This window comes from Pyxicephalus adspersus, chromosome 7 (genome assembly GCF_032062135.1).
Source record: "Pyxicephalus adspersus chromosome 7, UCB_Pads_2.0, whole genome shotgun sequence".
NCBI lineage: Eukaryota > Metazoa > Chordata > Amphibia > Anura > Pyxicephalidae > Pyxicephalus > Pyxicephalus adspersus.
In genome coordinates, this window is record NC_092864.1 from 47,324,163 (window position 1) to 47,341,050 (window position 16,888).

General features: G+C 37.1%; 1 protein-coding gene across 1 annotated transcript in view; it reads right to left on the reverse strand.

Moving 5' to 3' along the window:
• Positions 1–16,888, reverse strand: part of SLC25A12 (solute carrier family 25 member 12) — a 76,902-nt gene that overhangs the window by 8,524 nt on the left and 51,490 nt on the right. Inside the window, exons 13-15 of the mRNA XM_072418331.1 lie at positions 16,382–16,462; positions 4,036–4,176; positions 1,886–2,024 (exon numbers count right to left, since the gene is read on the reverse strand). Coding sequence (XP_072274432.1) covers positions 1,886–2,024; positions 4,036–4,176; positions 16,382–16,462 — 361 coding nt within the window. The remainder of the gene's footprint in view (positions 1–1,885; positions 2,025–4,035; positions 4,177–16,381; positions 16,463–16,888) is intronic.

The window sequence follows — 16,888 nt, forward strand, 5'->3', positions numbered from 1 at the left end:
CAATTCCATATGAATAGATGGCTTTGCAGAGGAGAATGACAATGCTACCTTTATTGCCAGTCAGCAGGAAGCAGAGCCGAAGCATCCTGCCAAGAGCGTGGCCCCGAGCATGAGGTGGCTTTTGCCCTGCTGTGCCCAGGAGTCAGGATGTTTCAGGACACGAGCACAATGTGGTTTATATGAGAGGACAGACTGGTGTCTGCACCACCTATTTCCCCCCAGGCTGTTCATATATGTCACTTAGATTCCTGGAAAACACTGTGTGACATATGGCAGGAGGATGACAAATAAAATAATCTCATTTTCTACAAGCCATGAAGGAGATCCTTTTACATTAGAGGCAAAAGGGGACGAATATATAGCCAATGCTTTCTGTACTGGGACTGTTCTACATTGTTTAATGTATATAGAATTACAAAGATGATCAGTGTGCTTCTACTGCAAGGATTTGTATCTTACATTCACATACACAAGTAATTTGAAATCCACATTTCAATAAAAATGTAAAGTAAAAACTACACCTAGATCCCTATTCCACAACACAAATATTTACACATCACTACAGCAATTTTACTGGAGGTGTCATCTATACTTACAACCAATTTGTTGATAAAACTAAACCAACAGCCAAGAGGGAATGAACTAATAATGGGAATTGCCTCAAATGTGAATGATTTTACATTCATAGCCAAGTACTAGAAATGTTGGCATCTGTTGTACAAAAGACGCAAATAAAACACACATCTCTATATACTGATGAATGTGTATGTTTCGTTATTGATTTTTACTAGGATATGCCTTTAAGGCTAAAAATAACCCAAATAAAGGTGCCGGTCATAAACAGAGGTCTAAAATTCTCCTGTCTGACAACTCAAGTCTTACTTGTTCTAACAAACTCAGTCTCTTATGTGTTCTGTAATGAATCAGAGTTTAGAGAATATTAGTTAAAATATAAAATTAGTTTGTAAGTTCTTAGCTCCGCTAAACTCCTTTTCACTTACATTTGATGTGCTTCAATTGTGTTTAGCCTTTTCATAGGCTTGTATGTGATTGCACTTTTAGCAAACAAACAGTGTAGGCAAGACAATGAAAATGAAGTTAGATACTACATTGTGACTTTGCACCTAGAAACACTTTGATGTGCATTTATGGTACTTGAGAACGATATAAAGACTATACTCAGAGCTGCGCTTGTCTAAGCAACTTTCTAAGGCAGCAAATACATTTTGCTCATCCCAATCAGTCTTTGCAATGTTTCCTTCATTACAGAATCCACATCTCTAGATGGTGATGAACAAAACACCATAGTAGCTACAACAAGCTGAAAAATGGAGGTAGCAACACACTGAGGGCAAGGAAAACTGAACAGGATGTGGCATAGATGGAATGTCTCAAATTGTACCCGGTAACCAAAGCATATTTAATAAAAACAATATCATACCAACAGAATCATGTGGGGAAATAGCAATAATGACATGAGGTTACATAGAAATGTTACTTGGTAAAAGGTAAAGTAGTAGGAGTGTGTTTAATATAATCAGAAGAACATTTTTCTTTATCAAAATATTTTCCTCAGACCTCCCCATCCCAGTGCCAGCACTTGACAGAAACCTTACACAGATGGACACCTAAAATGCCGTACTAAGTCACTGAACGACATTAAGCTGTTTACACCAGTTATGCTAATGCAATTAGCGCTCATTAAAACAACGACATCACCCACAGCGAGCATATGTTTACTGCTCCTCACTGGTGACTGATACTGCTTTTGTATAAACGGGCTGATGAGGACAATTTTCATGTTCTATAAAAATAACAACAACAGAGTGATCTGGTGTGGGGATGGGAGAAAAGGTGGCAGACACATCTAAAAATAAGGCCTTACCTGCGATGGCACCAGCTATCAGCAGCTGTAAGGCTCCTATGTGTCCCTGTTCATCAGCAAAAGAAGACTTGCAATGTGCATAGACGGGGAAGTAGATGGCAGAGAAAGGGATGTCCCGTAGGAAACAAGCTTTAGCACCCTATGGAAATGAGAAAATGACATTTGTTTACATGTATGTAAACCTGTTTATTAACATCTCATATAAACTTTAACATGAAATAATAAAAGTAGTTGTTTAATGCTCTCATATTTAAAATGTAGCTTTTAGGAAAATAAAAAAAAAAACAGTGATCGTATCACAAAGTTTCTTTGGACACTTCTTTTCTCCTAATTGCGACCTGAGTTGTCCTATGGGCTGCTGATAGATACTGTACACCCTAAGAAGGCAGGGTTTACTGTTGTTACTATCAGGACATTTGCTCTGAAAGTTGCCATGAAGATATTGCTGGAAGTGGCAGCAAAAGATCAACCGCGGTGTGAAGGATGAAATAGGGTGAGTAGTATTACAAAAATAAAATGTTTAAAGACTACATCTATTTTAAGAAGATGCACAAGTCAAAAATAAAACAAAAGTAATGTATTTGGAGCTGTAAAATGTTGCTTCCCCACAGCCACCAATTAGATTCTGACCTTCAGGGTTGGTTGCTGTGGGGTGGAAACATCAGTTCTCATTGATACCTTGGCACAGGAAATAATTGCTTTTCATTCTTCTAAGCGTTGATCTTAAAGCAAGAAAGAAAAAACCAAAACAAGAAAAAATAGCTATCTGGGGCCATTAACTGCATATTAGCTGCACTTCCAGTTTCAGACACAAAGACAAATTGGTAATAACCTGAACTTGGAAATCTTATTTTGTTCCTGTTAGAAAACGCTTTTGTTTACACCTAATTTACCCTGTAATTATAGAGAGAGAAGAGCACAATGAAACAAGAACTACAGATTTTAAAGGGAGTTCCACTTTTGTCTCCACAACCCATGTTCCAATACATGATGCATGTAGTGTGTTTCCTTGACAGCATGCAGACATGTATGACATATGTGGGATGGTCATGCAGACAGCAGCTGAAATAATAAGGCAGGATGGGCCGTCTACCCCGGGACACATGAAAGCTATCAGGGTTAATAGTGGCCAATTTGGTCTATGCAGGTGTCAGGAGGACATACATCATCATCATGCATCTCAAGTTTTTTTTTTTTATTCCCTTTAAAAACAAATTTAGATTTTTCAACCTGCAATTCAGTACACAGATAAGAGGCATCTTAAAGCTGCAATATTCATATCTATATGGATGTACTGACCCTGTCCAGTATTTCCATATATGAAAATATTTGGTGCCTCTGCTTAACAAAGCATCATATGCAGCAATGTATATAAATCTCCATAATTACCCACTCAGGGCTTTTCTATTATGATATCCTATTATGATATAAAGTGCCCACCATCTGATGTAGAAGCCAATGCAAAGTACCCATAAACTCCATCAGGTTTAATTAGAAGCAAGTAAACTGGAGACAACTAGGCTGGAATGAACTGATGTTTCTCTGTAAGTTGAAGGGGGAAGCACATTCTCACTTCACAAAGCAGTGTGATTGTAAAAGAAGAAAATACCTGTAGAGAAAAAAATTATAAAAAATATTCACCTTACTCTGGCTTCTGTACATGGCACCTAGGCGAGTAGTGAATCGGTTCCTACATTGAAATCTTGGGGAATGCTGCGTTTTTGAAATCTCACTGGAAGACACTGCTGCATTGTCTTGGATCATCATCTCACAAGACTTTAGGTACTCAGCATGGATGGGGACATCACCCATGCAGCATGGAGGTCAGGAAAAGATGAAAGATGTCATATGTGTTTGCTGCTATTTATAATGGCGGAGGCCCTACTATATTAGGTGGATCTTGTTACTTACTGCCAAGTCTGCTTTGAATAGCTGGGTGATGCTCTCTCCTAGTTCTAAAGGCAGGCTGGCAGTGAGAAGGTACACATGAAAATGCACAGCTCTCATTTTATATTGTATCAGCCTAAGATCCCAATAGAGACCGATTCCAAATATTCACAAAGCGATAATAGGTTAAATGCATGCATTTAAACTCTGCATTCAGCTATTTGGTTAGAGCTCCACTTTAAGTCAATATCTTCTCTACTCACCTTATAAAGGCCAAAGAAGCCCAAATCTCTGAGCACAGTGAGGGCACGGACTTTGGGGCCTGTAGAAATTTCCCCTGCGACCTGCAAGCGGATCTTGACAATCTCCAATGGGTTCGTGAAGATGACTTGGGAGCCCCCTGCCTGCACACAAATAGACAATATCATCAGAGCTTTTACCACACTGCAAAGTGAAAACAGCTCCTGTATAAGAAAAAAAACAAAACATTTCATGGTAACTCCTGCAAATTAGTCATTCAACAGTAAGTTGGAAAATATAATAAAGTGTGCACATAAACCTTTTTCTTTGTAGTTTTGGATACAGCAGGGACAATTCCTCTATTGTGCTCCCCATCATATAATGCTAGCTAATCTAATTTTTCTTACCCATCCTCCAAATAGACTTCTGGACTGCATAACAGAATTTAAAATAGAAACACTTTTATACATAACTGCTTAAAAACCTTGTACTGTTTACAAAATATCAGATAATCGTCACCCGAGACAAATGGTAATGCTAGTTTTGAGTGAAAATCTGATGTGCACAGTGGTTACCTGACAATGTTCATCAATCTGCCGCAACGGATCAATACATGTCAAGTGGGAATGACCACTATGCATGTCAATGGCGGAGAGCACAGTAGGGTGCCACTCGTCCTCCCACTCGCCTTCTCAATAAGACACAACAGTGCTGTATGTACGGTGTTTGTTTGACTGTCACTGGAAACGGTCAAGAAAGATTGTATCTAAGAACAAAAATTCTACATGTGTACTTTGTCTTAGGCATAGGTGGTATGTTCATAAACTTCATATTATGATCTTGCTCCACCACCACGTTCCCTACCATACCCATACTGCTGCTCCAATTCTGAGTTAGAAGTACAGACATCATCCCTATGTATGAGTTTTACAAGAGATTCAGTCTTCTTTTATAGATTACATACAAATATTATAATAATAAAAACATAATATTTCATTGGATTTTGTTTAGAGATTAGAGTTTATGTACGGATGAAAGGCCTGGCCTTCACTATGCATATAATAGCTGTCCCAAGAACCTGTAAATGTATAAGGTGGGGATGTTTCAACTCAACGTGTCAGCAAAGATAAAACGCTAATACTGATCATTTCATTATTCTTAGATTGAACTGAATTACCATAGTGTGCTACGAATGTATAAAAACACTGAATCCTATGTATTTATATTGTAGGACCAATTGTTAAATAAAACTGTTCCATTAATTACATTAACAATTCTAAATTATGTTCTTTTTTTTAGAAAACATTAATTACAACGAACTTGTTGTTCACTCTTGCCATTAAAACACTGTACCTCTAGTCTCTTAAATGGCAGATAATAAAAAATACAAAGCCCCCCTGTAAACTAAATAAAAAGCATTCCTTGCTCAATACAAGGACTGTGACATTTGTACAGACATAAAATGCACTTGCTATTTAGTCTTGTTTTTATATGTTTGTAAAATTTTGCGTTCCTTTATGATTTCTGGGAAATTACAAGGGACATCGATGCACAAACCTTATGAATTATGACCCAAAGTATTCTTGGTTATTTCTGACTCCCAGAACAGAAAGGATATCTGGACTTAGTACATCAACAACATTGTTGCACATGGGGATAGAAAATTAGTTTTTACAAATCAGAGCAGTTCAAAAGTTCAATTAATCTCAAGGACCTTTGGATGCTACAGTCATTACTACAGAGAAAGAAGCAAATTAAATTAATGACTTTGTGCTTTTTGAAGTTTATTTGATGTTCACTAGTTCCAGGCCTGGAATGGAGACTTCACAGAAAAGCAAGATTATAGCTAACCTTGATGCACTGCAGTTACAGATAGATAATAAAAAAGGAAAGAATGAAAATGCTAAAATAAGCATCCTCCCAGGTTGGTGGAAGGTACAAAAAGTCGCTTTACTAGTCATTAGAGCTGAGGAGGAGTAGACACATTTGTGACCTCTAAAGGTCAATATATTGTCCCCAAGCTACTTCTCATATACAAATAGGCTTTTGTGCTTTGTTTATCTATGTGTTTTTTTTTTTTTTATTTAGTGCAACCTATATTAAAAACTTTCTGCACGGTTTCTCTGGACAAAAGTGGTGGATTCAATCACATTGGCACCTTTCCCTCGTGTTATTAGAAATCCAATATCATCTTCAGAGCTTCGGACAAAAGAATTTTCACTACACTCAGAAAACTTTTTTTTTTCCTGAGCAATTTTCCTATCTGGCATCTACCTAATTCTCCAAAGTCACCAGTGTATGTAAGATTAAAGGACTGAGAAGGCTTGAACAAGCTTTAAGAAGGACGTGTTTGTATGACATCATTCTAATTAAGAGGAGTCATGGATGACGCAACGGCTGAACGAGACAAAGACAATTATGGCTTCACAATGGTCAAGCAACCACTGACAACAACTTCTACATTGTTCTTTAAAATGAATTTATTGATGCTGTTCATTGAAAGCTAAAAGTATACCTATAGTCATTTGCAAGGGAATAATAAAAAAGTTTCAAATTGATGTTCTCATATGGTGAAAGGACAGAGTTGTTGCAATAGTGTTTTTTTTTCTTTTAGTGAAGAATTCAAACAAATTAAATACATACCCATAAAGTTATAGATATTTTAGAGTAAACCCTACCTGCAAAACATTTTAGGGTTTGTGGTAAATCTGCATAAGCAGCCACCATCATTGTTGATTTTCAACTGAGGAACTGAAGAGTTTGTTTGTACAGTGTGTGTTTATATAGCAGCCTATGCATCACCATTAAAAAAGTGTGACAACACTTGAAAACAGTACGGAGGCATTGAAAAAGTGTTGTCACACTGTAACTGGCAGGGTTTACACAAGGACCACACCATGGTGTGTATCAATTTATTGAAAGTTTCAGTTTACAAAGGACTTTTCAAATGACGATAACACATGGAAATAAAACTTATGTAATGTTATTGGAATTACATACTCTCATTAACAAATCATCCAAATTGTATGCAAGCACAAATTCTTTTGCAGCATAAACATGGGAATAAAATGCCATGTAGAAACAAACCGGAGTTCTGTATGAGCAAGCATTGCAGAACCGTGATAACTGCTCAGGTTCTTTTGTTGTGTTTGCTAGCATGCATTCTAAGCTGGAAATCTTATTTGTAAGATGTGGAGTGTGGTTGACTGGGGCTGGTATCCATAGGATTGGTAAATAACTTATCAGACCAATGCACCTGGCCAGTAAATGTACTTCAGATTTTGATCAGGTTGACTTGGTCCGGCAAATTCACAGCAAATCTGTAGAGCAAATCTACTGTGAAAATCCAGTGATGGTAAAACCACAACTGTTTTTTTCCAGCTATAAAATACGAATAGCCAATATGTTGCACAAAATTTTACATTTATAGAATGTTGGCTGCAAAAATCCTTCAGTATGGCGGTAAATTTCCTTTCAGAAATGCAACATTTGCGTGACACAAATATTGTGCACAGAAGACAGAATTCTATACTGTTCAATATGACAACAAAATACATTGCTGAAGCAAAAAGCGTTCATGTGTTTTAGGAGATCTATCTAATGCTTTGTAACCTACATGACTTCATTTTCCCTGGTCTATTGATGTTGCATTAACAAAGTTTCCTAATGTGACCACATTGCTACTTATAAAATAAAACAGCTTAGATTTTTTAAATTTACTAATAGAGATTTTTGGAAATAAATCATTTGTCTGCAAGCAAAATAAATTAGTTGCTAAGTTTTGATTGACTGAATTTTCAAAGAAAAAAAAGTAATATATCTATATAATATAAAATATACATACACACACACACACACAATTATTTTTCTATTCCTGTTAAAATTTCATCAAAAAAAAAAAAAATCCCAGATCTCATTCAAATATACTGACAGATCAATTTAACTCGACTGGGTGCCCTTTATACAATTTCAGAGGCCTCTGGCTCTTGAATTGTACACATTTTCCTGTTGACTGATGCTACTGATGCATTTTGTAAGTAATCAGTATACACAGGGTTATATTGTTTTTGTATCTAATAAAATACCATGTCACCTATAGTTATAGACACGCATACCCTAGGTCAGAACACCCAGGTGGTCTTATACTACATTTGGGGGGTTCGGAGATAATAAGAAATGATATTTAATCAAGGAGATTTTGCTACTGTACTATAAAAAAATAAATTTAGGTGCCAAAGTAATAAAAAACAATAATAATAATAAGGAATTTGAAATATAAAATAGAATGATAATTAAAATAAAAAAGGTAATTGAAATTAATTTATGTCAGGATCTTTTCATAAAAAATTGGAACATACTTATCGTGTGAAAGTTTGTGAAAAATCTATTTGGCACTGCAGACCTAAATGTCATAATTGTTAAAACTAATGCTAATTTTCTTCCAGCTTTGTCATTTTCCATCATCATAAAATTATATTGAATTGATTTATAGCATTGAGCATGAAAGAGTAAAACTAACTGGAACGTCCAAAGAAGAAAACAAAAGGACAACATCTATAAAACAGATCTAGGATCACTCTACTGAAAAAAAAACATTTTGTAAAATAAAAGTGAGCCTCTATAAATGTAAATTACACCCCTCCCCCCCCCAAAAAAAAAACAAAAAGCAGGATTTTTTTTTTGATGGCATAATAAGCTGATTGAAGTGAACACAAGTTTACCTTATTTACTACCAAGATCACAGATCATTCAATTTGCTAGGTGAACAATGTTTACTCCATTAGTAAATGAACCCCATTGTCACTATGTATTGTCACTAAATATCATTCATCATAATTAGAATTAGCCAACATCCTTTAATCATCCTCTGGAGCATTCCCTTAAATATCTTAACAAGCCTTGCAAAAGATATTAAGCATTTTGTGTTTTTTTTATTATGATTTGTAACAATATAAAAAATGTTTGAGTTCTGGTACAAATGAGTAGTGAAGAGTGTTGGTTTTGTATCACATATCCTTTTAGTTTCTGCAAAGCTCAGTAACAAACACCTACAGCCCTGTTGACAAATTACACTGTAAATACTCATTATCCAGACCATCAATGTGAATAGTACAAGTCATCTGTTTAACCTCCGTGTCAAGCAAACGGGGGAAAAATCCCACAAAGAACAATTAGCAGAGGAAAAACTGACAGAGCTGGGCACAGAAAAAATACGCACACTGACATCCGGCAGACAGCACCCTGTGCCACTTTTCTGCTGCAGGGTGTAAACATATGACCCCGCACATTAGACCTATTGCCCTTTCCAATTCCACCCAAGGCAAATCCTCCAAACATAAGGATGCCCCAAAAAGGCTCAAGCTGAGTTTCCTATTTACAGCCTACACACTTCTGATCCAGCTAAAAGTTTGACAGCAAGAGACCTGTCATTCCAGGTTCTGCCTGTGGAGGCACCCTTACTTCATTCTTGATGGATGAATTGAAGGAGCTTGTGCAGACTTCAGAACAAACAGCAATTCTATTTTATTTTATTTACTTTATGTATGTATGTAGTGCTGACAAGGTTCTTGGCACTTTATAACATTAAACCATTTAGATCGTCCTCTGCTGCTCGAAGGAGATTGCAATTTTTAAGATCTGGTCTGCCAAATGACCATGAATTTAGACAAGTAAAAGTTTCTCCATAACTGGAAAAACAGGGGTTTTCATGGTCACTCCAAGAAACATAGTGGCAGATGAATGTGGCCAAGGCAAGTAATAGTGGGCTTTAAAGAGAATGTCACGTTGCCCTGAATAGGCTCCTTAAGTTACTGACTCAGAAAATAAGGTCCTCTGAATATAACTTTCCTATTACATGCAACTCTTCCAGGTCAGGCACTTAAAAACATAAAATCAAAGCCACAGCAACCAGCATTCTCAGGATTTGGCAGCTCTTGCATTTCTCTTTAAGAGTGGATATTGTGTTTTGCTTAGAGGTATGCTTTGCGAGCCATAGCCAGAGTTAGCACTAGGGTCTTCAACAAATGTCTTTGTGCAAAAGACAGTCCTGTAAAATACAGCATTTGACAAATGATTTCAGGAAGTCAACAACTTTCGTCTGAAAATATGCTCATTTCCTGCCTTTAGGTGCAGCTATCTATTGTCTGGGAACCAGCAGCATCACCCAGGCATTTGCTGACTATACAGAGAATACTAGAAACATGTCGGACTGAATCGTCATGAACATGGTTCTAGATTCAGACACAAAGTTTATTATAAATAGGGGTATACATTGTGTACAGGTAATAATAATTGATGGACTGTACAACTGTAATATTAAAAGAAAAATTCAAGCTATATAAAGCCAAGTTTAAACTGCATGTGGTGGATAAGGAAGATCACAGATCATGTGTTGATAGGCGGACTAAAATGTGTGGACCGTTCATGGAAGAATTAGTAATAGACAAAGTAGCATTCAGATACTGGCTTGTTTAAGAACCTATTCTCCCATCATTACCAGCATTCACTGCTATTTTGCTGATAAACTCCACCAGTCTGCACTTATATCATCAGTAGGTCCAATCACATTTATATGTAGCAAGTACCACCACGTGCACTGTTCAAAATAAATTATTTTATTTGGCAACACAGGGAAAAAACATGCCTGGGATGTGGTGTCCCGGAATTCATTAAAACAAATTGTGAATTGTGGTGAGCCGTGTTACAAAAATGCTGCATGTCTGATTTTCAGTCCATTGGCAGTCTATTTAAATGACGCACGTTAACATGTGACGCTTCATACGCTTCAAATACCAGATAGATGTGAATACGTATTGTATTATTTGTAAATGTAATTCTATATGATATAATTAATCAATCTAATTACAATTTACTGTGATCCTTCTGATAATTATTCAGCTCATACTATATTTTGTAACGTATGCTTGGATTTGCACATTACTAGTCCTAGTCTATATATTAAGCAATACAGTACATTCTAGACTATGCATTGCCACAAAAAAAAAAACCCACTGAACTGGCTGCTAGTCTGTATATAGGCTGATGATAGGGGGATTAGTAGGTACGGAAAGGGATGGATGTTGACATTCAAAGATGAATCCAAAGTTAGATCTGGACTTATGGGGAATAATAGACCAGCACCACCCTAACACCCTAACAGTTCTTCTTAACATCTACCTTTCCTTTCACATTATTTGGTATAAACCTAGATGAAATATCTTAATTATCATAGTTACCTCTGGAGTGGACAGTCTCATATTCTAGCCACCTGTTTGCACTCCTGAGAGTCTAAAGGACTGATAAAATCATTATCTGTAACAGTTTGGTTCAGTTCTGGTACAATAAGAAACTCTGTCTAAAGTTAGTCAATAAAGGTTAACATTCACCAAAGTCAATGCACAGTGCCAGTCACAGTAGCAAACATTTTCCACTAAACTTAACCTACAAAGCAACACAACTGAGACATGCCGGGTGATCAAAGAGATACAACCTGCACACTGCTTATAGAGCATGTCTGTACAATGTTCCCAAAGCGTAATTTAATTGGACCTTTTTCCCAAGCACAAGAAATCCGATTAGAGGCTGGCACTTATTTCATATAGATTCTCTGCTAATAATATCAGGACAGATGTCGCTGTGACGATCTCAAGAACAAAGAGTTGATCATATCTGTAAGACTCAATCAACATCACTTCCAGCGATGAATTAGCATCCTCTGTCTCAGTGATGGGACTTTGTCAGTGGCAAATTAAGTGTCTGTACTGCTCAGTCCTTCATCAATTGATTGTTTCACAGCTTTGACAAGTAACTTTGCAGGAAGACTTCTATCTATGAGTACAGGTAAACAAGAACACATCAGTTTTGCTTAAAAAAAAGAATACCTCGCTGATGAATAAATCTTCAGAAGAACCAAATGCAAGTATTTCAGCAAAAAACATCAGCACAAAATACTGCTGAGATTGAATATGGAAATACAGCCAACTAACATCCATACAGGGAGGTGCAGGCCCTGAGTGTATGTGACTTGTTTTTTACATCTACCTGCCAATTCAGTTGGTATTTCTGCCAGTGTTACCTGTGCCCCAATTTTTATTTCTGCATCGTCACCCTGACAAATGCACTTCTGGCGGAGGTGATAAGCAGCCATGCCAACATAGATGGATTTAGTGCATGTAGACAGGCAGCAGGGTTTAGATCTTCTACGGGGTGCTCACAAATGTCATCATCATCTTTTGAACTGGTAAAATCAGCAGCCCCAGGTTATTGGTGTCCCCACTGCATTAAAGATAGCAATAACAACCTGGCACAAGTTTACCCTTCCCCACTCCACCAAAAACCTAAAAAACCTTCCAGACAGAAATACACTTTTAGTTGTTCATACACCTCCAGGTCCATATACTAAAAATGTTATTTTTTCAGAGGTAACTTTTACATATGTTACACATTAGGCCAAGGATGGTTTTAAATAAAATCGGGCCCGGGGCTAATATAAAGAGCATAATGCCCAGTTTGCTGTCTCTAAAACCAGCCCTAAATTTCGGCTATCCAAAGTGATCAAAATATGCATTTACATTTTAATATGTGTTGGAGTTTTAATATTCCCACATGACCCTCAAAGAATTACATTTTCCATCCCAGGAACATTTGTAATGACACTTTTATTTAATAAATCTATGCAATTGCCATATAGTACATCAAAAGTCCAACAGCTAATACTAAGCAATGACATTGGAGTTTATTGTAGTTAGATCAGCTAAGAGTTTGAATTCTGATGGGTTTATTTTTCCCTTTCCCAAAAATAGCCTGATTACATAATATACATTCATTTAAGCTTGGATAAAAAACCTTTTGCTGTATCAGCCAAAATATTTTAATATGTGTGCCCAACATATTTAAAATAATTTAATTAGGAATAACAGTAAATAATGAAGTATAGAGATGCTGAGTGATGTATAAGGTGGAGAATTTGTTACACTGTATTTGAGCAGACTTGCACAATTACGGCAGAGATGCACCTACCTGTCGTGTAGGAACACAGACCTTGCTATATAGGTCTATGATACATGTTTTTCATACTGATTACCCTCACTTCTATCACAACAGTGTCTCACACACAGAACTGAAAGCAAACTCTGTGCACTGACAGGTGAAGGTCTAGGTATGCACTGGGCTGCCAGATCCAATCATAGGAGACTACAAACAGCCTCCTTCGAAGGCCATCTGGGAATTTGTCTCAGAATTAGAAGCCAGCAGGGGTCATTAACCTCCGTGCCCCGAACTCTGTGCCAAGTGTGGAGAGACATTTTTTTTTCTTCTTTAAATCCCAACATGTCAGCTTCACTCAACTGGAAGTCATTAAAGATCATATCGGCCCAACAGAGGAAGTGACATGCTAGAAATAGTTTCATTTTTTATTTAACAGGAACTGGAACAGGGACAGCTATTGGTTGGCAGATACCAGCTTTATATACCAAAATTTACAAACATCCAATGAGACAATGGTAAAAGAAAAGGAGGTTGTGCACTCCATAACCCTGGTTTTTGGCAATCGTCTCTTTAGATACAGAGAGCCAAACCACATTTTTCCATGACGTGTACAAGCAACGGCTCAATATTTTCAGAGAGCAAATATTTTTGTGATTATCCTTGAAACAGGACTAAACTCTAAAAAAAATTGCAACCAGTCAGGTCCTTTATTGCAGAAGGGACAGGCAAGGTCTTTTCTGGTGCTGATCTTTGGCCATCTTGACTGGCCAGGCTCAGATGACGTATCTCCTGCGCATATGCGTGCGGAGGTTCATTCAGCCCTGGTGACCCCTGGATTCATGCCAGCATGAGCTACACATGCACAGGTCTGCATTTTTTTCAGAAGCTAGCAATCAGACAGGTAAGTATGTTTTAATACAGAAGGAATATCACCTGTCCCTTTTTGAAATAGACAGCTGACAGCAGATTTTTAAAGCAGAATTGTAGTTCAGCTTTAAAGTGAATGTAAATTCTAATTGTGTAACATTTGGACTGCTAAAGCACTATGTAGCATTAACAAAGATATGAGTATTGTATGTTTCATCTTTTGCTATATTTAGGCATTGCCTATCTCCTGCAGCATCTGTGCGGACAGAAGAAGGTGGCCTAATCTGATGCATGGTCAGGAGCCATAGAAGAAGGTGGCCTAGTCTGATGTCTGATGCATGGTCAGGAGCCATAGAAGAAGGTGGCCTAGTCTGATGAATGGTCAGGAGCCATAGAAAAAGGTGGCCTAGTCTGATGAATGGTCAGGGGCCATAGAAGAAGGTGGCCTAGTCCGATGAATGGTCAGGAGCCATAGGAGAAGGTGGCCTAGTCAGATGAATGGTAAGGTGCATGTGTGTTATTTACCTGGGAAAAAGACTGCAGCAGAATGCGCTATGGGAAGAACATTGAGGTATGATTAAATGGATCTTTTACTAATGTCTGCATGCCAGATACCACGGGACATCTTCAGTGGTCAATGCCTTGACAAGAGTAAGAAACTTTAGTGGCACAAGGCAGACCTACACAATAATAGGCAGGTGGATTTAATGTTTTAAATTGATTTTTAATGTGTCTACATACCATAAGCATGTTGCAGCCAATGTTATATAAACTTTGTATGGATTTGCCTTGCATTTCGCACAATGCCTTAGGGCAATTCTCATTGTGTAATTTAAAAAAAAGGCATACAGCATAGTACATAAACATAATGTCAACTTTATTGACTGCACTATGGACTTTTTAACTAAAACACAAAATTTAAGCAGAGTTATTATGGTTTGGAAGCTTTCCAAAAACAAACTGTTCTCATTCCTACTGTATACCCATGTCTGGCAAATGTTTAAATTATACGCTTCCTATAATAGTCATGTATTATTTTGCTTTATTTCCCTTCATTTATAAAGTGTCAAAATAAACTGCAGCATTTTATAATCTGTGGATCTATATATATCATTTCAGCTTTATTATGTATTGTGGGCAGAGCTGGATTTGTACAAGTGAAAATAACAATATTAATAACAATCTGTTTGTAATCATTGTGCTTTAAAGTGCTGCATTTTGGCTTTTTTATATATGATTCATCATCATCATTATTATTAGTATTATAATTATCATTACGCACAGGCATATTCAAGAAGGCAAAAAACAAAACGCAGACAACACTAATTCATATTGACCAATTAGATACCTCCCAGATCTGACTATTCATGGTTAGTAATACAGGCTAATGAAGCAAAAACTACAAACAGGACTTGTTTTAATAAAAACGCTGAAGACATACTGTGAGTACACGACATCACAGACCCACCCCTTGAAGGGGCATCAGCCTGGTGTCCTGTGCTCACAGTCCAAGGATTCAGAGAGCAGTACTGACGATGAGGACTGTGCACCACCAGGAGAGGACTCAAAGAGCAAGACATGCTCACATGTCTATAAAAACAATAAAAAATGGGGTACAACACACTTTATCGCTATGTATTAGCACATTAACCAAGGCAACGTAACGTGTTGCATTACACCAAATTGAACAGTGACACACTACCATGTGTTGTGGTGCAGTGCTGCTAACACTTTCATTTGAATAGGCTGCCTTATTGTAATGCACATGTACAGGTGTTGTTGTTATTTTGTTACCAAGATGAACTGACACAGATGCTGTGCAGAAAAATGTATGATAAATCTGTGATGGGGAAAGATGCAAGGAGACTGCAGACAGTACTGTCGAGTGTCATTTTCAGTACACTTTGCACAGTTCAGATCTTTAACCCCCTTAATGTTCTAATTCTGTGCAAATTTCCATGCAAAAAGTGTTCCATTTTTTTTTTGCGTGGAAATTTATTTTACATTGTAGGCTGTAATTCTTAGGCTAACTCACCGATATTTAATAAATCCAATAATAAACTTTAAATAAAAAAACACAAAAATCTGTAAAAAAAGTGTACAGTCGCATATATATATATATATATATATATATATATATATATATATGTACGTCCAATACAAAAATTTTTGAATATCCCGGCGCTAAGTCCCGGCCGCACTGACACATGTACCGATGTCACCTGGAAACCCTGCAGATCGAATTGACACTTCGCGGCTGGAGATCGGAGGAGCAGGACGTGTCCCCAGGACCTGCGGAGACCAGCAGGACTCTGGGTCACAGCGACAGAAAAAGGTAAGTGGGTTTTTTTTTTAGTTTAAAGTGACCCCGAGTCACACTCGAGTTTACCGCTAGGAGGATTAGATAAAATAAAAAAACAAACACCCATTGCTTATTAAAGTCAATTAGGATACAAACTACCCCCTCAATAAGTATCGTTTTCCCCTTGTAGTTTCCTCTTTGAATAGGTTACTCACACAACCGCCAGCCAGGATTTCAGCCAGTAATTGAATCGAGCCGTCTCGCTGGGTAAATTTATCTCGAACAAAATCATTCACCTACATAAAATAGAAATATGTCACCATAAGTATCTTCTGTAACACAACTTGCTTTTTCTGATTTTTGTCAGAGCTCCTGTTTTCTATCACACAAAAAATAAACAATTTGCAATGTAATATATAACTAAGGTACACTAGTGACGTGAGTTGCCTCTTAGTCTTATATAATGGGCTTTGGAGATTTAACCTTAAAAGAAACATACTTGGATGTGTTATCTTACGCGATCCAATAGAAAAAATGCCAGTAGCCACCCATATAGGAATGAATATTATTAGGAAGACTAAAAAATGCAAATAACCAACATTTTCACACTTTTTACATACAACTGCTGCTAATATAGCAGTTTACAAAAAAAGCAAATGACACTCAGCATCACACCAGCCAAGAAAACTGTAAAGTTTAGTGTGAATGCATGGTGTCATGGG